Genomic DNA, 26,757 nt, shown 5'->3' on the forward strand with positions numbered 1-26,757 from the left:
CTGGTATTTTGCATTAGGGCAGACAACTCTGGTGAAACTTGGTTGTTGACTTATTGCAGTCGATGAAATTATAGACTAGTTTATGGATTACCTTAAGTAAGTAAATGAAAATGTAAAACACAACATTAAAAGGTATTTAAAAACTAGGTTAAGAGCAATGAAGACCATCTTTTTAAAGTGTCCACACTGGAGAGTCATTCTAGAAGAGTCTAGTTCACAGAAAGAAGAGTAAGGCTCAGCAACCTGGGAATTCTGCAGCCGATGGCCCTTGGAGAAATACACGCTGCCCTCCAGGCTCTTTCCTGTAAGAAAAGTAGGAGCTATGGGCTTCCCTGGTGGCGCAGTGGTTAAGAGTCCACCTGCCGATGCAGGGGATGCGGGTTCGTGACCCAGTCCGGGAAGATCCCACGTGCCGCGGAGCGGCTGGGCCCGTGAGCCATGGCTGCTGAGCCTGTGCGTCTGGAGCCTGTGCTCCACAATGGGAGAGGCCACAGTGGTGAGAGGCCCACGTACCGCAAAAAAAAAAAAAAAAAAAAAAAAAAGTAGGAACTATAAGTAGCTGCTTTCAGTTACTGCATGGAGACACACAATCCTTCAGATACTCAGGCCCCTAACTATTTAAAGGTTATGATCAACACTTCAAATGGCACTTGGAAGCAAATCAGAAACTAATACAGACCCCTCCCTGCATGGGGAGCTCACTGAGACCAACGTGATTTAGTGTCTGTAGGATTTGTTCCATTCACTCCTGTGTAGGCAAGTGGAGTGCCTGAATAGCAGTTCTCTGCTGAGCAGTATGCAGACAAAATCACAACTACCCTTAAAAATGCTTTTTTCCCCCCAGATGACATGTCCTCATGTTCTCCAAGTCATTTGCAAATTACTGCACTGGAGTAATTCTGTTTAAAACCTCACACAGACTTAAACGATTTGGATTTTGATCAGGAGTTCTCTGCTTCTTTTTGGCTAAGAGGCTGTAAGCCTTTAAGAAAGATTAATTTTTAAAGAAGTCTGGAAATCATGAAAAGGGTGGATATAAGAAATTTTCTTCACTATTAAAATGTAAGGATGATCTTTGAAATTTGAAAGAAGCAGATTTAGGAAAATGAAAAGGTAGTATACTTTATGTCATGGATGGCAAGGGAGAGAAATACTATCTTGAGGTGTAAATTCAGCAGTATGCAAAGATTAAAAAGAATTTGTTTTAAGTCTGTGCCTGTGAATTCATGACAAATGATTAAAGAAAACTTTCAACGAGCAAGAATGGGAATTTACTGTGCTCCTCCTATATGCCAGTGGCTAACCAGTGTTATCTTAGTTGGCATGAACGCAAGTCATGAGCACAGTCTGCTATTCCCTTCTACAGATGTGAAAAGTGAGGCAGCTAGAAGTTCAGTAACTTTTCAAACTTAGTAAATATCAGGTTTTCCTGAACCCAAAGGCTATATTTTTACCACACAGATTCATCTAAAATAGAGTCTGTGAGTCTGAAACAGTTGGTTTCTGAAGGTGGTGTTTCTCTTTTAACCCATACACCAAATCTGATGTTTGAGTTGGGGGGCTGGGAGTTGAAAATTGGTATAAAAAGAGGAAAATCTTTACATTGATAGGACAGTTTAATATGTCTATGGTTATAAGCAGAAATGCTGCATATTTAATATACCTGGATAGTTTGGTCTTTCAGCCAAATACTGTTACCATGGGACCTCATTTCCCAAAATACACGACAGTTACAAACACACCTGCTATTAAGTTTGGAGATAAGAAGGATGCATTTTGGTCCAGCTCTCTGCTACTCTTCCGCAAACCACCTTAGCAGCAAAACAAAGCAATTACCTAGAAAATTCAGGCTATAACCTAGTTTGCTTAAATTGCCTGAGAAGTTAGCCTCAGACGGTACCATTAATTGCCTTTGCCTTTGGAAACTTGTCTCCTGTATGAAGAGACAAAAAGAGAGGGAAAAAGCCATGGGAAATACTCTATTCATGTACAAAATTAGCTGGAATCTAAAAACGTCAACAGCTGGCAAAAAGCAAGAGCTGTACAAATTGTAAAACTAGTCATCTGTTCAAAGCATTGCAAAAACTATTGTCAACTCATTCAAATATTGGATTTTCCCCTTAAATCGTTCCCCAAAAGGAGAAAATACATATTTTTTCCAGTAACTTAAAGAAATCTCTTCTCCTGCAGAAAACGTATTCAGTCCATTATTTTAAATTGAGTAATAACAGCAACTGATCCTTTCAGCTACTACATTGTAAACCTGTATCACAGAATGTAGCAACTGATAGTCTTTGAACATGAAAGTTAAATCTGGTAGTTTGGGTTTTTTTTTTTAATATTTCATTAACATGATCAGTCACTTGGGACAAAGGTAATGTTGGTTTAAAACTAAGGAAGATCAATGCAGTGATGAAACTTGAACTAAAAAAGACGATCAGAAAAGATCAATGAAATGGGAAATAGATTCCCATTTCCCATTAGGAAAGATTCTGCAAGCAACCTGGTATTATATAAGAAGAACTTGGCAAATTATCAGATTATGTAGGAAGCAAATAAAGTAGCTACCAAGTTGGATGTTCAAATAGAATGGGATGGAAATGTAATGACATCAAGAGGGGATTCCGAATATACCTCAGAAACTGTTGATGATAGATGCCCATGGGTATTCAAGTTTTGTGCTTTTTTTTAAATCTAGGAATTGGAAAATGCAGTTGGGAGCTGGACAGATGACCTGGCACGGCTGATGGTGCTGAAGGATGCTGTCTGTGCCTACATCAGTGCAGACGATATCTCCATCCTTAACGAACGCATGGAGCTTCTGCAAAGGCAGTGGGAAGAACTATGCCACCAGGTGAGACAAACTCTGGACTCAGTATCCGCTCAGAAAGGTAGAGAACTGGAAGATGATTTGGAATGTCTGTGGCTATGTCCACATTTGGATGGAGGAAGACACTGTGCTTATTATAAGAATGCTTCAGATTAAGACAATTATATCTTAACACTATATTTTAAATGCATCCAAACTGGCTTCTCTTGCCCTTTCTTTTACTGGCTGTCAAAATATTTTAAAGAGGAAATACAGTTTTGTGGTTCATAGATGTGGTTTTGCTAGGTAAATATTGGTGGTCTCTTTCTTACTTTAAATGTGAAGAAACAAGGTTTTATTTGCAGTCGTAGCTAATGCTGTGAGTGGTTTTGTACATTTAACATTTATTATTGCTGTTGATCTACCATAGTTGTTTCTTCATCATTCATGGGTGTATGGCATTTTTAGCCATACTTTATTTATTTAGTAAGTACGTTCTGTGTGCACAGTACCTTAAAAGAGATCCCAGATTGGGTTTTGATTTGGAAATGAAAGGGAAAGATTGCTGGAGTAGCAAGGAGAGGACATTTGAGGCAAAGAGGAATAATAGATAGGCCCGCAAGTGAAGAATAGCTCCGACTCATAGCCTTGAGATCATAGCCTCCAGGAAGCAGGAACCGTGTTCCTGCTGTTGTGTTCCTTCCTGTACCTCGATTGCCTTGTCTGGCACAAAATAGGTTATGATGCATATCTGTTAAGTGAATCATTCACATTAATTATTGTGCATTTCACAAGCTACAGTAGATGTCCCTACAAACTAAGGGCAGTGTGGATTGCAGAGAATAAAGGAAATGCCTGTTGAACTGGATAAATCTTGAATCGAGTGCTGAGATCAGAGTGGAAGGGACAGCTTGGTGTAGAGGGAGAAAGTGGATGTGTTAGACAAGGTGGCAGCTTGAAAAAGGCACAGGAGTAGAGCAGAGAGAGGACCTGGCTGGGGAAAAGCAGGTGTTGGAAGGATGAACTAGAGAAAAACTCTGGAGCACACTTGGTAAATGTGTGAACAGTTTCGTGTGTGTGTGTGTGCTTTTTTAAAAAAATAATTGTAAGATGATTTTCATAAATATGTTAATGATTTGCATTCAAAATTAATTTAGCCACTTTCCCCAGAGTTCTATATTCTCAATGAACAGTGAGAAACTTACATGGAGTGTGGTGATGTTCATCACACTTTATTCTTTTCTGAGTTCTTCAATCCAAAATCAATACTATCCAGTAAATTAGTGTACACTTTTTGATGTAAAGATTTTATCATAGCATATATAAATGAAAGATATTTGGTGGGTACAGATATTGGAAAATGCCCACAGCAATGTTCAGTTACCCTTGTGAGCCTTATTCATCTGTTTTTCTTAAAATTGGGAAAAGACTAGCACTACTTGCTGACTCAGTACTTTTTAGCATATTATGTGAAATGAATTAGACTAGATCCCTTTCTCTAGCTAATTGATGTCTCTAAAGCTTTCAGAGAGATAACACCTTAGATATTGGCTTCCATCTCCTTCCCAAACCTACCATGAACTTCTCTATGCCAAGACCTTGCTCAGGCCATTTTTCCTGTCTAGACTTCCTGCCTAGACTATTCCTTCCTTTCTGATTTTCTAAACTATCCTCTTCTGTTGAATTCCAGTACTCTTGTGATGCCATTGTTTGAAATGCTCAGACCTCTGTTCCTCTGAACGCCCATTTCCCTTTTGGTCTATGCCATCATGTGACAGTGCCTTGTTCCTTTTTTCCTCTTCTCCTTCTTCTCCTTCTTTTTCTCCTTCTCCTTCTTTTTCTCCTTCTTCTTCTTTTTTAATGCCTGTGACTTGAGTTCAAGATCATGAAGCCCTTGAGGACAAACCCTTTCTTTGCATCTCCAGTGCCTGAAACAGCTGAGTGTTTCTACTGTTGATTATTAAGACAAGACTTTAGGATATTATTTTATATCTTATGTTCCTCTAAATGTAAAATAACGACAAGGTTTCTGAATATTTAGGAGGGTAAGAAGATTATAATTATGTAATACTTTTTGATTTAGGGAAACTGATACTATGTAAGAATGCCACCAGGTACAAAGGATACAAACTTCCAGTTACAAGATGAATAAGTTCCAGGGATCTAATGTACAGCATGGGGACTATTGTTAACAGACTGGATTATATATTTGAAAGTTGCTAAGAGAGTAGATCTTAAATGTTCTCACCACACAACATATAATGGTAATTATGTGAGGTGATAGAGATGTTAATTAACCTTGTGGTAATCATTTCACCATATATATGAATATCAAATCATCGTGTTGTACATCTTAAACTTACACGGTATTATACATCACTTATATCTCACTAAAGCTAGAAAAGGAAAAAAGCAAAGAAAAGTTTACATGTTGTAAAATTGCTTACCAGACTTAAACATATCTAGGCGACAGTCTGTTTAGAAATACATTTTGAAAGCTTCTGTTGATCATATGACATGCTGTAAAGAGATTAATACCTTGCACCTGTGAGTAGACTAGACAAGTAAAAAAAAAAGAGGAAGCAGAAACATAGTGTTTCTAGAAACTTTCTATGTTGAGTGTGTTAAGGCATGAAGCTAAAGCATACTTGTCTCACGTTACTTCAGTCTAAACAGCATTATTTAAACCAGTGAGAGTTTAGTCACGTGATTCATACCAAAAGTGTCAGGGTATAATTGTAAGGAGAAATACAGGCCAGTTACTACTTCTTGAGTTAGCGTTTCCGGAGAACTTCTGTCAAGTATGAAACCGCAAAAGGAAACGAGCTTGTGCCTATGTCTCATTTTCAAAGTTAAAAACGTTAGAGAAACATGGCATAATCCCTCTGTTAAAGACCAAGTAGTGCGTTCATATTCCAATGGAAGCAGTCGGTCAGAGGTCCGGACTGATTGGGCTGCAGGCAAGGAGGAGGCGGCCGCCCTGTTCATAAGCATCACAGACTAGAGGTAATGGAGAAAAGCATCCTGTCTTCAAATAGACTCACCAAATGGTTTGTTGTGCCTGTGTACAGCCGTGGCTTGTATTTGCTTTTAATTCCTGTTTTGGTTTGTAGAGCTGTGTGTAATTCCAGTTGAGATATAAATATATCATCATTATAATTGCTCGGTGTTCTTTCAAATTGTCACGGGAAAAATATCTGAAGCAGAAGAGGATGTGTTTCCTGTTCAGCTGCCTCATGCTCTGGGGGTTTTAGCTGGTGTTTGTCAGCTGTTGGCAGTGCAACGTGTGTATACCCTTGAGAAAACGTAAATATGTGCTAAACTGATCAGTAATTTAAGGGTTTCCACTGAACTCAAAGACAGTGATGGTAAAGCTCACTTATCGTACAGCCTAAATATTAGTTTTACAAACCAAAAGGAAAATTCGGTCCCCATTATTAATTTAAATCTTTTGAAAAGATTGGGGCGCCAGTTTGTAACCAGAGCTTGTGGCCTACCTGTTTCTTCTTTCAACTGTTGCTCTACGTAAGCAAATGAAATGAAAGCAACACTTGCATGGTATGTGAGAAAGACTAGAAATATATATTTAAGCTGCTTATTGAATACATGAGTGTCAGGAGAAAAACATATTAAAAACTCAAATGATGCCCTGTTGTCATATATAGTTAAGTAGACTGAACTTTTGTTAAGTCTTTAGGATATACTGGTCACTTTCTAAAATTATTTTCCTGTCTGAAGAATGTATTCTATTATGAGCTTACAGTATTCCGGTGCATAAGACAGTGCATGGCATATAGTAGACACATGTTTACTGCAAACCAGAAACATTTGTTTAATGAATTTTGGAACAAATGAAAGGTTAATTTACAAATGACAAAAGTAAAGCTTAAGAAAGATGAGTAACCTTGCCCTGGTCATATCATTAGTAAGTGATGGAGATTGTTTTTGAACCTCATCTGCCTCTGCATATTTGATCATAATGTTATATTGCAAAAACCTGTATCAAAGTGTATCAGAGATTCAAGCTTTGCTGCTGCTGGTCCTTTTTTTTTTTTTTTTTGGCCACGCCGCACAGCTTGCAGGATCTTAGTTCCCCAAACAGGGATTGAACCCCGGCCCGCGGCAGTGAAAGCGTGGCGTCTTTCCAGTCTAACCACTGGACCGCCAGGGAATCCCTTTGCTGGTTCTATTTGGTATTGATATAAACAAATGCCTCAAATTTGTCTGACCTCCTCTATCCCTGTCTCTGAAATCAGAGTAATACCTACCCCTCAAAGTAATAATATTTTTCTGTTATGTAGTCATCTTCCCTGCAGATGTTGTTGAGAGAAGCCCTAGAATTTATTCTTGCTGATGGCCAAGATTTGGGGGAAGAGGCAGAGAGGCGAAGCACATAGCAAGACTTGTTAGTCTGAAGTCTGAAAGGCAGGGGTTTCTAACCTTTGCATGGAAAACAGTTGCTTCAGGCAGTTTCAACTATGAAACTATAGTTTCAGCTGGAACATCAATCGAAGCAGAATTTTAATACCAGCCTGACTCTGCTGCTCTGTGAATGAAAAAGAAAGTCATATCCACGAGAAAGTTTAAAATCTTAGCAGATCAGATGACACTCTGCTGTCAGAGATTGAGAGGAAAATGGTGCTGGACGGACTGTACTCTTCAGTGCTGTCTTGGTAGAGCTTAAAGTGGGTGAAATTTGTCTCCAAAACTTTTAATCTTGTTTTCTTGGTTTTTCGCATTCCTATCAATACCCACACCAAGTAAATGCACTGTTGTTCTGTATTTTTCTGCCTCAAAGAAAAATTCATGGTAAACTGAATTATACTAATGGGGAAGTACTTAATGGATTAACCAGTGTCACTCTACCCAGAGAAATTTTTATTTTAAAAGATCATATTAACTCAAAAGAGTGAATTTCTAATGGTGGCATTTCAAAAATTATGGCAGGTTATGGGGTTTGCCATCTAAGCAGCTCACTAAGCTTGGCCCTGGTATAGGTATCCTGGGCTCATAGTCTAATTCCCAACACTTTTATTTTTTTTTGAGAGAGAACTTCTTCAGTATTTTTTTAACCATTTTTTAAATTGAAGTATAGTTAATTTACAATGTTGTGTTAGTTTCAGGTGTACAGCAAAGTGATTCAGAATATATATGTATTCTTTTTCAGGTTCTTTTCCATTATTGGTTATTGCAAGATATTGATTATAGGTCTGTGTGCTATACAGTAGGTCCTTGTTGGTTATCTATTTTATATATAGTAGTGTGTATATGTTAATCCCAACCTCCTAATTTATCCGGCCCCCCCCCACTGTCCCCTTTGGTAACCATAAGTTTGTTTTCTATGTCTGTGAGTCTATTTCTGTTTTGTAAATAAGTTCATTTGTATCATTTTTTTAGATTCCACATATAAGTGATATCATATGATATTTGTCTTTCTCTGTCTGACTTCACTTAATATGATCATCTCTAGATCCATGCATGTTGCTACACATGGCATTATTTCATTATTTTTTATGGCTGAGTAATATTCCAGTGTGTGTGTGTGTACACACACCACATCTTCTTTATTCATTCATCTGTTGATGGACACTTAGGTTGCTTCCATGTCTTAGCTATTGTAAATAGTGCTGCTGTGAACATAGGGGTGCATTCATCTTTTCAAATTAGAGGTTTCTCCAGATATATGCCCAGGATTGGGGTTGCAGGATCATACAGTAACGCCATTTTTAGTTTTTTTGGGGGGTTTTTTTGCGGTACACGGGCCTCTCACTGTTGTGGCCTCTCCCGTTGCGGAGCACAGGCTCCGGACGCGCAGGCCCAGCGGCCATGGCTCACGGGCCCAGCTGCTCCACGGCATGTGGGATCTTCCCGGACCGGGGCACGAACCCGCGTCCCCTGCATCGGCAGGCGGACTCTCAACCACTGCACCACCAGGGAAGCCCCATTTTTAGTTTTTTAAGGAACCTCCGTACTGTTCTCCATAGTGGCTGCACCAATTTACATTCCCACCAACAGTGTAGGAGGATTCCTTTTTCCCTACGCCCTCTCAAGCACTTATTATTTATAGACTTTTTCATGATGGCCATTCTGACCAGTGTCAGGTCATACCTCATTGTAGCTTTGATTTGCCTTTCTCTAATAATTAGTGATGTTGAGCATTTTTTCATTGCCTGTTAGCCATCTGTATGTCTTCTTTGGAGAAATGTCTGTTTAGATCTTCTGCCCATATTTTGATTGGGTTGTTTGTTTGTTTCATATTGAGCTGTATGAGCTATTTGTATATTTTGGAAATTAATCCCTTGTCGGTCGCATTGTTTGCAATTATTTTCTCCCATTCCATAGGTTGTCTTTTCATTTTGTTTATGGTTTCCTTTGCCGTGCAAAAGCTTTTAAGTTTAATTAGGTCCCATCTGTTTACTTTTGTTTTTATTTCCATTACTCCAGGATATGGATCCAAAAAGATATTGCTGTGATTTATGTCATAAAGTGTCTGCCTGTGTTTTCCTCTAGGTGTTTTTTAGTATCCAGTCTTATCTTTAGATCTTTAATCCATTTTGAGTTTATTTTTGTGTATGGTATTAGAGAATGTTCTAATTTCATTCTTTAACATGTAGCTGTCCAGTTTTCCCAGCATCAATTATTGAAGAGACTGTCTTTTCTCCATTATATATTCTTGTCTTCTTTGTTGAAGATTAGTTGGCCATAGGTGCATGGGTTTATTTCTGGGCTTTCTGTCCTGTTCCATTGATCTATGTGTCTGTTTTTTGTGCTAGTACCATACTGTTTTGTTTACTGTGGCTTTGTAGTATAGTCTGAAGTCAGGGATCCTGATTCCTCCAGCTCCCTTTTTCTTTTTCAAGATCGCTTTGGCTATTCAGAGTCTTTTGTGTTTCCATACACATTAAAAATTATTTTATTCTAGTTCTGTGAAAAACGCCATTGGTAATTTGATAGAGATTGCATTGAATCTGTAGATTGCCTTAGGTAGTATGGTCATTTTAACAATATAGATTCTTCCAATCCAAGACCATGGTATTTCTTTTCATCTGTTTGTGTGATCTTCAATTTCTTTCATCAGCATCTTATAGTTTTCAGAGTATAGGTCTTTTGCCTGCTTAGGTAGGTTTATTCCTAGGTATTTTATTCTTTTTCATGTGATTAATTCCCACTCTTTTCTAGGATATAGAATCACAGACATTTGGGGCTGTGAGGGACCTTGAATATTATTTACCTAATCATTAACAGAGCCAACCCTAGGCAGAATTGCTAACTAGGAAGTGTATAACACCTTAGAAATATTTTCATTTTCATTTAAAAAAAGGAAACTCGGGCTTCCCTGGTGACGCAGTGGTTGAGAGTCCACCTGCCGATGCAGGGGACACGGGTTCGTGCCCCGGTCTGGGAGGATCCCACATGCCGCGGAGAGGCTGGGCCCGTGAGCCATGGCTGCTGAGCCTGTGCGTCCGGAGCCTGTGCTCCGCAGCGGGAGAGGCCACAGCAGTGAGAGGCCCACGTACTGCTAAAAAAAAAAAAAAAAAAAAAAAAGGAAATTCATTCAAAATGCATTGAAGAGTAAAATAGATCCATGGATAAAGGAATATATGTGTTAAAGCAAAATGTAGCAAAATGTTAACAGTTTTAGAGTCTAGGGAATATATCATAGCTGTTTACCATACAATTCCTTCAACTTTTCTGTATGTCTGATGTTTTTCATAATAAAGTATTGCTGGAAAAAGGAAAATTGAAAGGTAGGTGTTTAATGTGGTGGGATATATGGCAGAATGTCTAGCATTATCAACATGACTGTTTAGAATGTCTGTAAAAGTGGATCATCTTCTTACCACTCAGATTGCATTTTATTTTGCTAACATGCAGTTTAGCTCAACTAGAAACATTTCTTAGTATCTCAACCAGCACTGCAAAGACAAGAGTATTATGATGTCAGAAAGTTTTAGAATTCTGGAAAGGATCATTCTAGACCTAGAGATAAGAAAACAGGCGTACTGTATCTATATTGTATAAAGAACTATTAAAACTCAATAATAAAAAACAATCCAATTAAGAAATGGGCGAGAAATTTGACCAGATAGTTCTCCAAAGAAGACATACAAATGGCCAAGAATATGAAAAGATTCTCAACATCATTAGCCATCAGGGAAATGCAAATCAAAACCACAATGAGATAGCACTTTATATCCAGTAGAATGACTGCATTCCAGAAGACAGATAATAACAGGTGTCGGTGAGGATGTGGAGAAATTGGAACCCTACTACTGGTGGGAATGTAAAATGTCGCAGACACTTCACAAAACAATCTGTACTGTTGCCATATAACCCAGCAAGTCTGCTCCTGGGAATGTGCCCCAAGAGAAATGAAACATATGTCCACACAAACACTTGTACTCAAATGTTCATAGCAGCATTGTTCATAATAGCTAAAAAATGGACACAACTCAAATGTCCATCAATAGATGAATTGGTGAATAAAATGTGGTCTATCTATATGGAAACATATGTTCAGCAATAAAAAGGAATGAAGTACTGACGCATGCTCCCACGTGGATGAACCTTAAAAACATTATGCTAAGTGAAAGGAGCATCACAAAAGATAGCACATCGAATGATTCCATTTACATGAAATGCCCAGAATAGGCAAATCCACAGAGATAGAGAGTAGGTGAAGGTTGGGAGGAAGGTGCAGGGGTAGGCAAAGGAGTGAGTACTGATGGGTACAGGGGGGTTTGGGTTTTTTTTTTATATTGATGAACATGTTATAGCAGTGATGGTGGTGGTGGCTTTGAAACTGTGAACATGCCGAAAAGAGCTGGGTCGCACACCTTAAACAGGAAATGGTGTGGAAACTACATCTCAGCAAAGCTGTTACAGGGAAAAGAAAAGAAACAAAGATACAAAAATCAAAATAGAAAGCAGGCAGGGAAATAAAAGAACTTGCTCAAAGTAAAGTGATCATGATAGAGCTGATCAGGGGTTGTGCCTCTTCCACTGAGGAAGGTGTCTCCTGACACCTGACGTTCAATTAATTCTTCCCTCCTTCCCTATTTTTCTTTCATTTTTTTTCTTTCCTTTTTCCCTTTTCCTTCCTTCTTTTGTATTTCTTTCCTTCTTTTCTTTTTTTCTGCCCTTTACCTTCCTCCTTTTCTTATTCCTTCTTTTCTTTCCTATTTCTTTCCTTTTTAGTAAAAGTACATTCCATGATCCTGTATCATAGCTGCACAGAACCAACTGTAGTGAGAAGCTAGATTGTTTTTAATAAATTTATTTATTTATTTATTTTTGGCTGCATTGGGTCTTCATTGCCATGCACGGGCTTTCTCTAGTTGCAGCGAGTGGGGGCTACTCTTCGTTGCAGTGCGTGGGCTTCTCATTGCAGTGGCTTCTCTTGTTGCGGAGCACGGGCTCTAGGAGTGCGGGCTTCAGTAGTTGTGGCTCACGGGCTCTAGGCACGTGGGCTTCAGTAGCTGTAGCACGTGGGTTCAGTTGCTCCGCGGCATGTGGGATCTTCCAGGACCAGGGTTTGAACCCATGTCCCCTGCACTGGCAGGTGGATTCTTAACCACTGCACCACCAGGGAAGTCCCAAGAAGCTAGATTGTTCAGAACCTTTAATAAGTGAATGTGCATGTGGCTCTTCGGGAGGGAAGTATTGGATTAAGTGTCTCCCACTTGTGAAACTCGCTAGGCTAGAGCAGAGCTCCTGGGACTGGGCCTCAGGGAACAGTGGCCTAAAGAGATGCACAACTACTGCTCATCTTAGTCGACCCAACAGAGTTTATTTGCTCTTTTCCTCAGGGTATGAGCTCCACTCTGATTATGCTTTTGCATTTTCTCCCATTTTAAACTTTTCAGCTCTCTTTAAGGCAGCAGCAAGTAAGTGAGAGACTGAATGAATGGGCCGTCTTCAGTGAAAAGAACAAGGAGCTTTGCGAATGGTTGACTCAGATGGAAAGCAAAATTTCTCAGAATGGAGACATTCTCATTGAAGAAATGATTGAGAAGCTCAGGAAGGTATGGGATGTGTGGCTACATGTGCTTAGATGCTCTTTTAATGGGTACAGAAGACAACCTTACTCCTAGTTACTTTCCTGAGAAAGGAGCACTCTATTATAAACATTTTATCTTTTTAATATAAAATAAACTTGACTGAAAAGACCTCCTTTACATACAGAATATATAGAATATTTTCAATTCGCGATGAAATAGATTATCTGCTGATAGATAATGTTCAGTATTTTTAGATTTTATCTACCTGTTCAGCAGGAATTATTTATGTGTTGGTTGTCTTTGTTTTTAATTGAAGTATAGTTGATTTATCATTTGTTTTTCAAGAGGTAAACTCACCAGAGAGGAACTAAAAGAAAAAATTCCTAGGATCAATTAAACTGACATTTTCTCTGTAAGTCATGATTTATAGACAGTTACAGGAATGAGGACTTTCCTGAGAATTTTAGCTTCATGTTAATTTCAAGTTATGTATGATTATTAAACTATTTTATATGCTCAAATGGATCTAGATCGTTTTTCATGTCTGTACAGGACTGGTCACATTTACTAGCATTTAAAAATGTTTTTGATGGTTTCAGTGGTGTTTCCACACTGTTTTTGAACAACTAATCATTTAAATTTTCTCTCTCTTCTAAGTACATATCACCATCTGAAGTACAATGCATTTTCCCAATTTACTTGTTTATTATCTGTCTACAGTGAAGCCCCACTGGACTGTAAGCCTCACGGGAGCAGGGACTTTGTCTGTTTTGTTCATTGCTGTATCTCCTGCAACCAGAGCAGTGCCTGACTTTTCCTAAGTACTCAGTCATTACTTACTGAATAAATGAATTATAGCTTCATTCATTATGAAAAGAAATATAACTAATTATTAGGAAAAATATCTTTACCTACAAAGTTATTAATATTACATCTTGGCTTTGGAGTTTATTTTTCTCTCATGTATGTGCTTGGGCATGTACACGGAAAAACAAAAACTCCAGAGCCAGTATGTGATATGAATAACTCTATAGGTTCCCTTAAAATTGCAAGCTCTAAGCATCAGCATTTGTATATTTGTTATTGTAAGCCTTTAAAATGTGGGCAGAGATGATACAGATTTCATTTCAGCATCTGCTAAAAGCTCTGCCCTTTGCTGGTTTCTGGGTGTCAGATAATGTTCTACCAGACATGATTAATGTATAATAGGTATTAGAGTGAAGTTTGCTATAGAATAAATTTTAATTAAATGTATTTATACTCTGATTGATTTTATCATGAAATTTAAGATGCATATTTTGGGGGCTTGACACACAGATAATTTTGTTATACTCTTTGGTAACACTTGGAATAATTTTTAAAATATCAACTATACCATTCTGTATATATAATAAGTTATGGACTTTAAAATAAAGTCTTTATGAGCTTACCCCATGTGGTATCTCTTTTGTAAAGAAAAATAACATGGAGGCTTGGTAATTTTGACAGCTTAGAAGAAAGAAATTAATAAACAGACTGTAACCATGGTATGGGTACCTACTGCCATTAACACTCAACATCGTACTTTAAAAGACAACCTAAGAGTATTATTTTACTATAAATACTATTTTAAGCTTGGCATAATTCCTTTGAAATAAACATTTCTCAGTAATATCATCTCAAATTTGTAATAACACATTATAACGATTAAGGAATGCACCTGGTACGTTGGTCTTTGACTCCCATGGGCTTGAAGTAACATGGAAAGGAGAGTAGGCGGAGGTGCTGGGCCTGAGGAAGCACTCACAACTGCAGGAGAATAAAATTTCACCGGCTGCATCCATTCTTTGGGGCCCTTTTTACTTAGATAACTGATTTGAGAGGGTAGCCCTGTTACCAGGGTAACTTGAGAGCAATAGAAGGTGAAGATACCCATATTCCTATAATATCTGTCTGGGTATATTATTTTGCTGAGAAAATAATTGCTGCCTAACAGGAGTTTAAGCCAGAAATAAAAAAGGTGATTCTGAAGTTTGGATGCTGTCACTACGACAAGAAATTAAGAGGATCAATTGGTCCAGAGGCTGGGGGGAGGGTGGGGGGACAGGTAGGGGTCAAGGGGAGATGTCCTTTCATCATCACTTAAATCATACTGTTCAGTGGCCTTTCTGTTACTATAGACCATATTGAGAGCCTGTCCTTCTGACCTAAAACAATCTTTAAGAGGAGCTACTACAGAAACTGGATAGATGAGGAAGGTTTGAGACCCATTGATCCTCTAAGACCAATGGTTATTGTTCTTGAGAGTTAATTTGCCAATGATTTATGTGCTGTAAAATATTGACGCTGTACAGAGGACAGCTCTTTAAAATGAAAGTAGTCTTTTAAATCATTCTGCACAAGTAACAGTTGACATACACATACATATATACATTCACATATACACACATAGTCACACATCTTATTAGCGTCTTGTTAGCTATTTGTATGAGGATTGATTCTAAATATAACATGTGGTTGGTGATTAGAGCAACAAGGTATAACTTCCCAGCACTGAAATCTTTCAAGCTTTGTCTTTTGTTTCTACGTATATACATTTATTGCTTTTTTTAATGCCCATTTTAAGTAAATGGAAAGCATCCCCATTTCCTTTAAGAACATCTGTATAAAAATCCAATCTGGACTTTGCCTACATACCGAAAATAACAGGTACCACTAATTCTTGTGTACTGGGACTCATGTTCACACGGTGTTCCTTATGCCTGAACTATTTCCAAGCAGTAGAAAACTGTAATTATCATGTTTCTAGTAGAGCCAGACTGAATGCATCAAGAATATGCTTTCTGACCTCTGTGATTGCCATTTATTACACAGGATTATCAAGAGGAAATTGCTATTGCCCAAGAGAACAAAATACAGCTCCAGCAAATGGGAGAACGACTTGCCCGAGCCAGCCATGAAAGCAAAGCATCTGAGATTGAATACAAGCTCGGGAAGATCAATGACCGATGGCAGCACCTCCTGGACCTCATGGCAGCCAGGTAAAAAGGACCTTAGTCAATAGGACACACATGCAGAATCTCAAAGCTTTCAGGCTGCCTTCCATTTCAGCTGAAGATCGGCCAATAAATCTCTGTGTTCTTTATCCCACCATTTTAGTTCATGCTTGTCTCATAAATGTCACTTTCGTTAACTTTAAAATTCTCCTTCTTATTTCATAAATTCAGTGGTGTTTGCATTTAACTGAAAGAGGGAAAGTCATATCCAGACAAAATCCATTCCCAAGAGAAAATTCTTTATTCTGGGGCTTCATAGTACTCAACTTCCTATAAGGAAGAAAGTGAAACTGCTGACCAGTATCTGTGGAGGGTGTGTTTGTCTGAAGTGGCAAAAAAAAAAAAAAAAAAATATATATATATATATATATAATTATATAAATATAGTATAATTAATATATACATATATCTATAATCACATTCCTACTGTCTTTTTGATTAGCAAGGTGTGGGAATAAATCTAATTATTGCCATTCTGCTTAGACGTAAAAATAATCTGCTGCATTACTGTAATTTTGTATTTAACTCTAGTGATAACTGTAAGTGTCTACCACATATCTGAGAGGAATGTTGCATTCAGTTTCTGTTGCGGAAGGGCAGGGTGAGCGAAAGGGATAAAAGTCAAAAAGAAAAAGTATCTAAGGATCTTTACTAGCAATATAGAAATCTGATATGATTGAAGGAAGCACTGTGTTATTTGACATAAGGGTTATTTTTTAAAGGGAAGGGCTAGGTAGATGCTTTGTTTGAGGTGAACTTTGCTTCTTGTTGGAATGTAGCCTCCATGAGGGCAGGCATCCTTGTCCATTCTATTCCCTGTATATCACAAGCACCAAGAATAGTACCTGAATGCAGTTGGGGCTCAATAAATATTTGAATGAATGTATGAATGAATACTTGAATATTTGAATGGATAGTCTTCTTTATGGCAGTTAGGAGAGTTGGAATGTTACACATGCTTCTGATTCACAGCCATTTGGGAGTTATCCCAAAATACACTTTTTAAAAAATCCGGCTTCTTTTCCTTAGCCATGCTGCATGAAGGTGGACATGAAATAGTGCCTTTTGAATACTGTGTGCCCACAAAGACTTCATATGGGCTTGGCAAGTCCATGTGTTGATTTTAAAAACATTTAGTATATTTCTTTTTCTATAAGGGAGTTATCAAAGAGGGTCTCATTTAGGAAGGTGAGATTATAATTTATTTTAGTGAGAATGAAACAAAAATGGAATAGATGTTGACCAATTTTTAAAATGTTTAACGGTAGTATTATAATAGCTAACATTTACTAAACCCTTAGTTTGTAGCAGTGACCATGCTAAAGACTTCATGTACATCTTCTTGTGTGCTGTTCACAACATTCTTTGAGGTGGGTATTATTATTATACCCATTTTCCAGATGTGAAATGCTGAGGCTCAGGTTTGCCCCTGGTCATGCACGTGCTGAGTGGCAGAGTGCCCTAGAATACTGCACTCTCCTACCTGCCAAGCTTATGACTTCTTTGTCCCTGTTCTAGAGAATACAATTAAAAGGAAGTTAGGGTCTGTTATTTATTTCTACAATCTAATTTCCCAGTCCTTTGTGAAGTACTGACAGCGACTATGAGAGATATAGGAGGTACAAAGACGGAAGCCCTTTCTTCAAGGAGTTCATAGTGGGAATTACGCATGTGAAGAAATCAAGTAAAATGATGTGCTAAATGCCTTAGTAAAAGTACCATAAAGAGATGGAAACTGAATGGTGCAGCTTAAGCTACTGTAAGTATTTAGGCATTGGTAGATTTTAGAACCCCAGCGCTGTGTTTAGCCTCACTTCTCAGTCACTGATAACCAAATCTTATTTCAGAGGGAGGAGCTGAAGCCCTTTGTGCTATAAATACCCTTCTTAGGGAAGCCGCCCACTCGGTAAACATCCCTGGATTTTTTTCAGTCAGATTATGACTCATGGAATTGGCTTTCATTTCCATGTAATCCAGTTAAACCAGTTAATATCCTTTTCTAATTTCTAGTTGGTTCAGTGGTGTGGAATATGGGGTTGCACTAAGTCAAAATGTTTTAAATTTAATTTAATTTAATCACAAGCAGCTAGTTTGGTGTATGCCCAGCTGGTAGCCAGCGTTACATACAATGAGTTAGGTGTTTACTCCTCAAAGCCATGTTGATTTGTAACTTTTCTATTTTTTCAATCAAGAATTTTCTAGGTGTTATTTAGTTTATTTTTCCAAAGACACATTAGTAAATTTGAATCAATTAAATATAGGGAACACAGGCTTGCATTTTAGTCACTAAAATGCTCATATGTTCCTACTTTCGTAGAATCTCATTATACACAGATGTAACATATATATTGTCCATTTCTAATTGTCTCCTTCCAACGTAGACCAGATGACATTTTGACCATTCATTTGTCCTGAGGTTTAATGCCACACTGGATTCATAGTTCCTTGAAGCCTCTCCTAAATGACACTCAGCCCTCACGTTTGCTTTCCACTTTTTGGTTTATTGCCTGTGCTAACGCACAGGCAAGATGACTGTCTTCCACACCCATCTTCAACTATGACCTGCCAGCTGAAGTACTAAGTTTCTATGATTCAGTCTCATTCACTACTCTTCCCTCTTCCAAATTTTTTTAACATTGATTAATTGAAGCAGAACGTAACTTATGCCTTTGGGTATTTTCACGTTGTTTTGATGCTCTTGGGAATGGAGAGGTTATTTTTGAAGATGATCATATTTTCAGGTGAACAGCTTCCCGGGTAACAGAAAGATGGAAAAAAGAAAGAAGATTCACTGATAATAACCTGTTATATACAAATAGAATGCATAACTTTGAGTCAGATTCTTATTACTAGGATTAGCTTAGACCATTCTAAGTACAAAGTAGCTATGTTTTGCTTTGAATTTTTAAACTAACTGTCACCAAGCATTGTCAGCTTTTTAGGATAACAAAAAAATCTGCTCAGTTATTATTAGGGCTCAATGGATAATGTTATAGTATACGTTCTAGACCTACTCAGTTCAATATAGCAGTCACTAGCTACATGTGGCAGTTTAAATGAGTTGGAATATAATTAAATTAGAATTTTTTTAAAACAATCTGATTTTATTTTTTATTTTATCTTATTTATTTATTTTTGACTGTGTTGGGTTTCGTTGCTGTGCGCCGGCTTTCTCTAGTCGCAGCGAGCGGGGGCTACTCTTCATTGCGGTGCGTCGTGGGCTTCTCGTTGCGGTGGCTTCTCTTGTTGCGGAGCACGGGCTCTAGGCGCGTGGGCTTCAGTAGTTGTGGCACGTGTGCTCAGTAGTTGTGGCTCTCAGGCTCTAAGAGCACACGCTCAGTAGTTGTGGCGCACGGGCTTAGTTGATCCGCGGCATGTGGGATCTTGTCGGACCAGAGATCGAACGGGTGTCCCCTGCATTGGCAGGCGGATTCTTAACCACTGAGCCACCAGGGAAGCCCCCAATTAAATTAGAATTCAATTTTAATTACAGTCAGTTGCACTAGGCACATTTCCAATGCTCAATAACCACACGAGGATACTGTCTACCTTATTGGATACTGCAGACACAGAACATTTTCATCATCTCAGAAAGTTCTGTTGATCAATGCTGGCCTAGATAATTAAAAGCATTTCTGAGCCTTTAGCTTTCATTAAGAGTCAATATAATTTGACTGTAACTGTAATTTCTGTAAAAAAAAATTGGTGTAACTGTAATTTCTGTAAAACTGTCTTCAAGGACTCTAGCTCTCATTTTATCAGTGGACCTTATGCAAAAACCCACATGGCAATTTTTCCAGCGCCTAGCACTAACAGAAAATGTCTTTTAGCATCAGTAGTTCAGAGCTTCTAATGACAGAGAATACATTATTAAACATTTCCCATTTTGGTATCTAGGAACGTCAGACTCAAGTTGTTTGCCCTGCTGTAATGACTTTTTCTTAGTTAACTGGACTCTCTAATATAAGGAGATTCTTCTTTCCTCTACCAAACCTAAATACCCATCACCAAAAACAAAGCACACATTAGTTATTTGGTTCTTTTTTTTTTTTAAATAATAGTTTTATTGAGATACAATTCACATACCATACAACTCATATATCAAAAGTATACAATTCAGTGATTTTTAGTATATTTACAGAGCTGTGCATCCGTCACCATAATCAATTTTAAAACATTTTCGTCACCCCCAAATAAAAACTTTAACCCCTTGTTTCCTTTCTGCCCTCCCTCCTTTTCCTCCAGTCCCAGGCAACTACTAATCCACTTCCTGCCTGTTTAGATTTACCGACTCTGGACAGTTCATATACACGATATCGTACAGTATGTGGTCCCTTATGACTGGTTGTTTTTAATCTGTGTTTTAATTATAATTCCCTTAAACACTGTATAGAAGTAAAAACAAATATAATTTTTTAAAACTATGGAATGCCTCCTGTTTATGAAGTACTTCCTCTGCATGTTGCTACAGGGCAGAAGCTGGCGAACTCTCTGCTTGGGGCCATATGGTAAATAATCTAGGCCGTGTGGGCTGAACAGTCCCTGACAAAGCCCTCTTCCATTGAATCACAAAAGCAGCCTTAGACAGTGTGTAGAGAAGCAACAGGTTCCAGTAACATTTTATTACCAAAACAGGTGGCCAGACATAGTTTGCAGACACCACTCTGGGATGAAAAAGAAAATGGTTCCCATCCAAATAAGGGTAAAAGGTAAAGTGGGGATACACGTGGTTCCTCACCTCAGGGCCTTCCCCTTTCTGCTACTTCTTCCTGCTCTCTCTCCTCTGTCTGGCCAGGCCAGCCCCTAATTCTTCTTCATGCTCCTCCTTTTCTCTAGATTAGATTAGATTAGATTCTTCTCTTCTGCTCAGTAGGCTTTCTGTACAAAGTCCATAGCATTTCTCTTGATTATAATAAATATCTCGTGTGATAGATTGTTTAAAGTTTCTTTCCTCTATTGAAATGTAAGTATCTAACTTGATCACCACAGTAATCCCAGAACCTAACATAGTTCTTTGCATATAGTTGTCACTCCAGTATTTGTTGAGTTTCTCAGTCTGAGACATAGTGTTTGAAATGTGCCCTACATACAGATAAGAATATAGTAGAGCCTGGGCTTAGGGCTTTTGCCTGAATTATAAGGTGTTTCTGCTTCACCTACACTGTGATGTTTGCCAAATTACTTATCTTCTTAGTGCTTCAATTACACGGTGTGAAAGGTTATCAGGGGGATTAAATGAGGTGGTACCTGTAAACCACTTAGCACAGTGAAGTGCTCAATCAACATATGTCAGCTGTCATCCCAGAGGGAGTTTAGAGGCTTGTGCAGTACAAGGAAGGCTTTGCAAAGTTGTAGCAGCTGCCCTCAGAAGGGGTTTCAGTCTAATGGGAGTTCTGCCCAAACAAGAGGAAAAAGAAAACTTAATTCTTGCAATTTGTGGCTGGTATCACCTCATGGTGATCCATTCAGAAAAGTCAAGCCAGGATCAGGAATTCTTTGATGCAGCAAACAAGGAAATGACCAAGAACTAATCAAGAGTCCTAGGTTTAGCTCACCTTGTTCCAGCTGTGTGACCTAGGGCTTAACGGTATAACCTCTCTGAACCCTATAGTCCTCATTTTCAAAGTGTTCATTAAAACAACTGCCACATCTCCGATGAGACAACATAGGGGAAAGGACCGTGTATACTATAAAATTCTATATGTGCCAGTCTTATTATTTTAGACGGCTGCAGAGCATTCCACAGTTCATTCCACAGAACATTCCACGTTCCATTTATACAACGTGATTTATCCAGTATTTTCCCTATTGATGGAAATTGATATTATTGCCATTTTTTCGGTACTACAATAATTGTGTCTTTAAAGCCTTGCCTTATGTTTAATTCATTAGAATAAATATATTGTGCTAAGGATAATGAACATGGAAAAAAAAATTAACCCATGGGAAAAACTATATAAAGTAAAAGGGAATTAAACTAAGGAAATAATGGCAATAAAAAATTTTAAAGATCTAAGTTTTTTAAATGTTAGTCATAATCAAGAAAAAGCAAATTTGTCTACTGTTATGGAACTATGACCAATATATTCCTTTAACCAAATTTACATATTTACATTCCTGATAAAAATAATATATCAGTGGAGTGATTGTTTTATAAAGAATTCACAATAGTATATCTTTAAGTAGCAGGATTTTTAAAATAATTTTATTTTTAACCAAGTTTTCTGGGATTTTTTAAATGTAAAATGCAGGTTTGTTTCTTTTATAAAGAAAATGTATTACTGTTTTAAAAGCAGTCAACTCACACAACCAGAACCAAATGCTTTGTTTTATTTTAGTTGCAATTCATCATATTGGCCTTTAAAAAAAAAAAAAAACTTAGCAAATGTTCATTATCTATTTATTTATTTGTAACTTATTTGTGTGTATGTATGTTAAAATCCAAAAAGGATTTCAAGCAGACAGCATTAGTCATTTTTTATTAAATTACCAGTAATGGGTAATTTGGGAGCTTATTTTCTTTACAAGCTTAAATTATGAAATTTATATAGAGTCAGTGCAGAAAATTTAGAAACTCTTGAAATTCACAAAAGAAAAAAAGTTATCTGAGATTCCACCAAGCAAATGAACAGATCCTTTTTAAAATTACCTTAAAAGGAACATGTTATTTTTGTCACTTTATATCATTTTTTTTTTTGCGGTACGCAGGCCTCTCACTGTTGTGGCCTCTCCCGTTGCGGAGCACAGGCTCCGGACGCGCAGGCTCAGCGGCCATGGCTCACGGGCCCAGCCGCTCCGCGGCATGTGGGATCTTCCCGGACCGGGGCACGAACCCGTGTCCCCTGCGTTGGCAGGCGGACTCTCAACCACTGCGCCACCAGGGAAGCCCTATCATTATTTTTAAAAAGACAAACGTTTATGTAAGGGGAGAATAGTATTTCTTCATTACTTTTCATTTTCAAATAGTCTATTTAAAGGTGAAGAGCAAGCACTTTGCCACAGAATATCTTGTCCATCCCATCTTCCCAACAGCCCCTAAAACTCCTACTTAACACCACTTAACTGGCAAATCAGACTGAAGGAAAAAAGCAGTTGCTCCCTTTTGCTACTACAGTTTGCCGCCGCACTTGTAGAGGTTCTGCTTGTTTGCATTTGGTACATTTATCTTTGCAAATATCTTTTCCAACTTAAACTGCCTGCGAGAAAAGTCGAAGGTCCTTCCAGAATGGCAGAGTGTCTGCAGCCGGTCTTATTTTTGATACCCTTCTTTCTTTAGACCTGGAGCCTCCCCCTCCTAGCAGATTACCCTGAGCCTTTTCCCTTCTTACACTCGTGGCCTACATTCCAGGAGATCAAGCCTGGCACATGTTAATGAATGTAGGTTTTATTTAGAAACATGACCACTTGTCACTCACTGCTCAGTGTCATATTGTCAGGCAGAGACTTACCAACATTTGTCTGGAGTGAGCATTTTCATACTTCCATACACAGACTGGGGAAACTTTCATCCCCACGCAGGATTTAGCCTTTTGCTCTGCAAACCTGACTTTTGCAAGTGGAAACTTCATGGTGGTGGCGGAAGATCCGTGTGCCCTGAGGATGGCAGAGGACGGCTGTGTGGACGCAGAGCTCCCCGATTGTAACTGCAGTGTCACAAGGCAGGCATCTCCTTGAGTTTCTTCCCTTGGGCGTAGCTTTCATGTTCCATGGGGGATGGATGCCGGAGCTTTAATCCATAATTGTGTTGGCCAGTGTTACGTGGAGATGACTGGTGTGGGGAGATAGTTGGCCGTGGACTCCTCAGACTTATTTGTCGGTTTGTTTTCTTGTCTCCTGCTGGGCCTGCGGAGCTGGATGAAAAGGTTAATGGACTTTGTTATGGTTCAGTATCTACTTGTCTTGGGACTGGATGCATCATACGAGGAGTATGGTTACAGTAGAGAGCCTGAGACACAGGAAAGAGATTCAGAAAAAGATTCAGTGGAAAGATCCTGTTAGTCCATCATCTGCTATTTAAAGGATGGGCTCCTTCTGAAACTGAAAGTCAGTCACGGCCAGTTCACAGCTTTGTAGGTGAAAGCGTTCCTTTAATAAATAGAAATCTACTCATGTTTCAGGGGCTGGGAGGGTTTTGTGTGTGAGAGAAGGTTGTTTCTGTTTTATGTATGTCAGTAGGTTTTGGTCACTGACTAGTATAAAGGTTTTCAGTAGTATGTGTAAAATATAGGTTATGTCTAAAATGGCAACTTAGTGCGTTATACAAATGTTTACTTCATGATTTTTTTTCAGTTAGAATAACATTACATCAGGAATTTTCATTTTGTTTTTAAAAAATATTTTTCTTATACCATAACATCCCCCAGACAAATCCCTACTGATGAATAGAACTTATTAATGGTACTTTTGGTTCTCTTATATTGAGAATATGAATTTTTTTGTTTTGGTTTATGGATCTACTAAATTTGTTTGAAGAAAAGTAGTGAGGTATATATATGAAATATGTAGATATATATGTGTATATGTACGTATTCACGTGACAATATTAAGAAGCTGGACAACTGGATTTCATAGTAGAATCCTCCTCAAGAAAGGTCAAGTGTGCAGGAAACACACTGGACTCTGAAAGGGGAACCAGAGTGTAGGGACTTACAGATGCACCGGGCTTGCTAAACTTACCCAGACATGTGATGTCTGTAAACACCTATTTTCAATTATAACCCTGTATGCTACCAAAAGGAGTGTTGCTCAAACTTCTTACAGTGATAAATAAAACTATTATGGTGCTTCACCCAAGGATTTCCTTTAAAGAAATGATGAAAAAAAATGTGGGACATTTCTCTTAAAGAAGAATGATCCTCGTCCTGCAAATACCAAGTTTAATAGCTCAAGGATGATGTATGGGGGCCTTATCCCACACCTTCTCTCAGTTCACATCCGCTCCCCCCAACACACACACAATGTATTTTGCTATTTGTAGTCAAATACATTTTTTAAAAAATGAGAACCACTTAAGCGTTCACCCTCCCTGACTTTACTAAGATTTACACGTTCATTTGAAAGAGGAACTTGCCCCTAATAGACTGTATGAACAAGCATTTCCACGTCACGATGCCCTTGACGTATTGCACTAACTGCTCTGACTATTGGAATTCCTTCAATGTTATACAGGGTTACTAATCCAGTAGTAAAATATTTGGCTACTGTAGACAATATCCAATGGAACAGTGTTTACTTATATCCCTTTGTGCTTTGGATCTTTTGATCATTTTTGTCAGTGAATTTTGAACCAAGAAAATGAATGAATTTTAGTCCTTAGCAAACAGATCATTTGCAAATGTTGGACCTAGAGGAAAATTTAAGTATACATTTAATATCAAATAAATTAAATTAAAATATGTTAACAAAATAAGCAATATTTTAATTAGAACACTAATTATTAACGTTTAGCAGGCATTTAAATAGTACCCGACTTTGTGCAAGGCAACAAGCTCAGTCTGGCAACTAGAAGTGGAAAGGGAAAACCCGAAGTGGAAATTCACAGTTCCAGCTTTCCAGGGAACTTCCCATGAGGAGCAGGAAGGTGAGCATTAATAATACCAGGAAGTTCGAACAAGGGTAAGAAGGAAGCAGGCACTGAGTGAAGTACCCTCCCAGCCTCCAGGTCCACACAAAACCCTGATGATGTCATGAGTTTTCTTTAAAACCCCATCCCGAAGCATAGTCAGCATTCAAATCCTATCAGACCTGAAGACAGGAAGCTGGTCAAGTGGGAGGGGTTCCTGAGAGGACATTCTTATTGGGGTCAAACCAAGATGGACAGCAGTGCAGTGAGCCATTCTTCAGTCCTGTTCCAGTGGGTTTATTGATTGTAGACTGTCCTTTCCATCTGGGACACTAAAGCAGGATGGCCAAGGTCATGGTAAATCCTAAGCCCGTACCATGGTCATTGGTAGAATATGTACCCCGAACTTTATACCCAGTAGCTGCTCAAAAACTGTCATTCACTGACTGACGCTCAAGTGAATTTTGTCTGACATATGAGAGACATGTGAGTGGGTTGTATGTAACAGTTATTGGAATTATTTTTCAAGGCTAATGCCTTGAAATGCCCTAGAGACAGAGTACAAATTGTACTTATAAAGCTAATTAGAAAAGTATTATCTTGAATGGAATTGTGAATTATGATAACATTGCAATGCATGTTTTCTGTTCCCTTTCAATCCTATATATTGTGGAACGTGAACATAATTTTTTAAATACACATTTTTTAAAACAATATAAGGTAATGCACCTCAGCATGCCTTTATACACTGATCAAATGTAGGGATTTTTATTATAATTAATGAAATACAGATATTATTATCAAGAACCGACCATCGTGAAAATACTTCTAAGCATTTGTATGACAGAGGAAAAGTGATGGTGTCATGACTAGATTTTCATTTGAGAGAGAAACATTGATTTATAGAAACTGTAATAGAAGTGATGGTATCCATTTTAAGCAATTAAAAATGAATAAAGGGGCTTCCCTGGTGGCGCAGTGGTTGAGAGTCCGCCTGCTGATGCAGGGGACACGGGTTCGTGCCCCGGTCCGGGAAGATCCCACATGCCGTGGAGCGGCTGGGCCCGTGAGCCATGGCCGCTGAGCCTGCGCGTCTGGAGCCTGTGCTCCGCAACGGGAGAGGCCACACAGTGAGAGGCCCGCGTACCGCAAAAAACAAAACAAACAAAAAAAAAAGAATCAAAATTCTCAAAATACTTTGGTTATGAGACAGTTTCTTCAGAGAGGTGGCTCCTGACCAGAGAAGCAAATCCTAGTCATCTGGGGAGGCACAGAGGGCGGGGAGAAGGTGGGGAGAGAGTTAGCAGTGGCACGTGTGGATGGAAAGCACCCCTAAGTGACCCAGTACTG

The 26,757-nt window shown here is 38.5% G+C and overlaps 1 protein-coding gene across 3 annotated transcripts in view; it reads left to right on the forward strand.

The window, feature by feature from the left end:
* Nucleotides 1–26,757, forward strand: part of SYNE1 (spectrin repeat containing nuclear envelope protein 1) — a 456,348-nt gene that overhangs the window by 379,576 nt on the left and 50,015 nt on the right. For 2 of the 3 annotated variants that reach the window (XM_067701747.1, XM_067701745.1), the window contains 3 exons: nt 2,699–2,854; nt 12,676–12,834; nt 15,664–15,830. In XM_067701747.1, coding sequence (XP_067557848.1) covers nt 2,699–2,854; nt 12,676–12,834; nt 15,664–15,830 — 482 coding nt within the window. Of the gene's footprint in view, nt 1–2,698; nt 2,855–12,675; nt 12,835–15,663; nt 15,831–23,324; nt 23,504–26,757 lie in introns of those variants that run through there. The other variant, XM_067701746.1, reaches the window with a different exon arrangement.

The sequence above is a fragment of the Pseudorca crassidens genome, chromosome 13, assembly GCF_039906515.1.
Source record: "Pseudorca crassidens isolate mPseCra1 chromosome 13, mPseCra1.hap1, whole genome shotgun sequence".
Lineage (NCBI taxonomy): Eukaryota > Metazoa > Chordata > Mammalia > Artiodactyla > Delphinidae > Pseudorca > Pseudorca crassidens.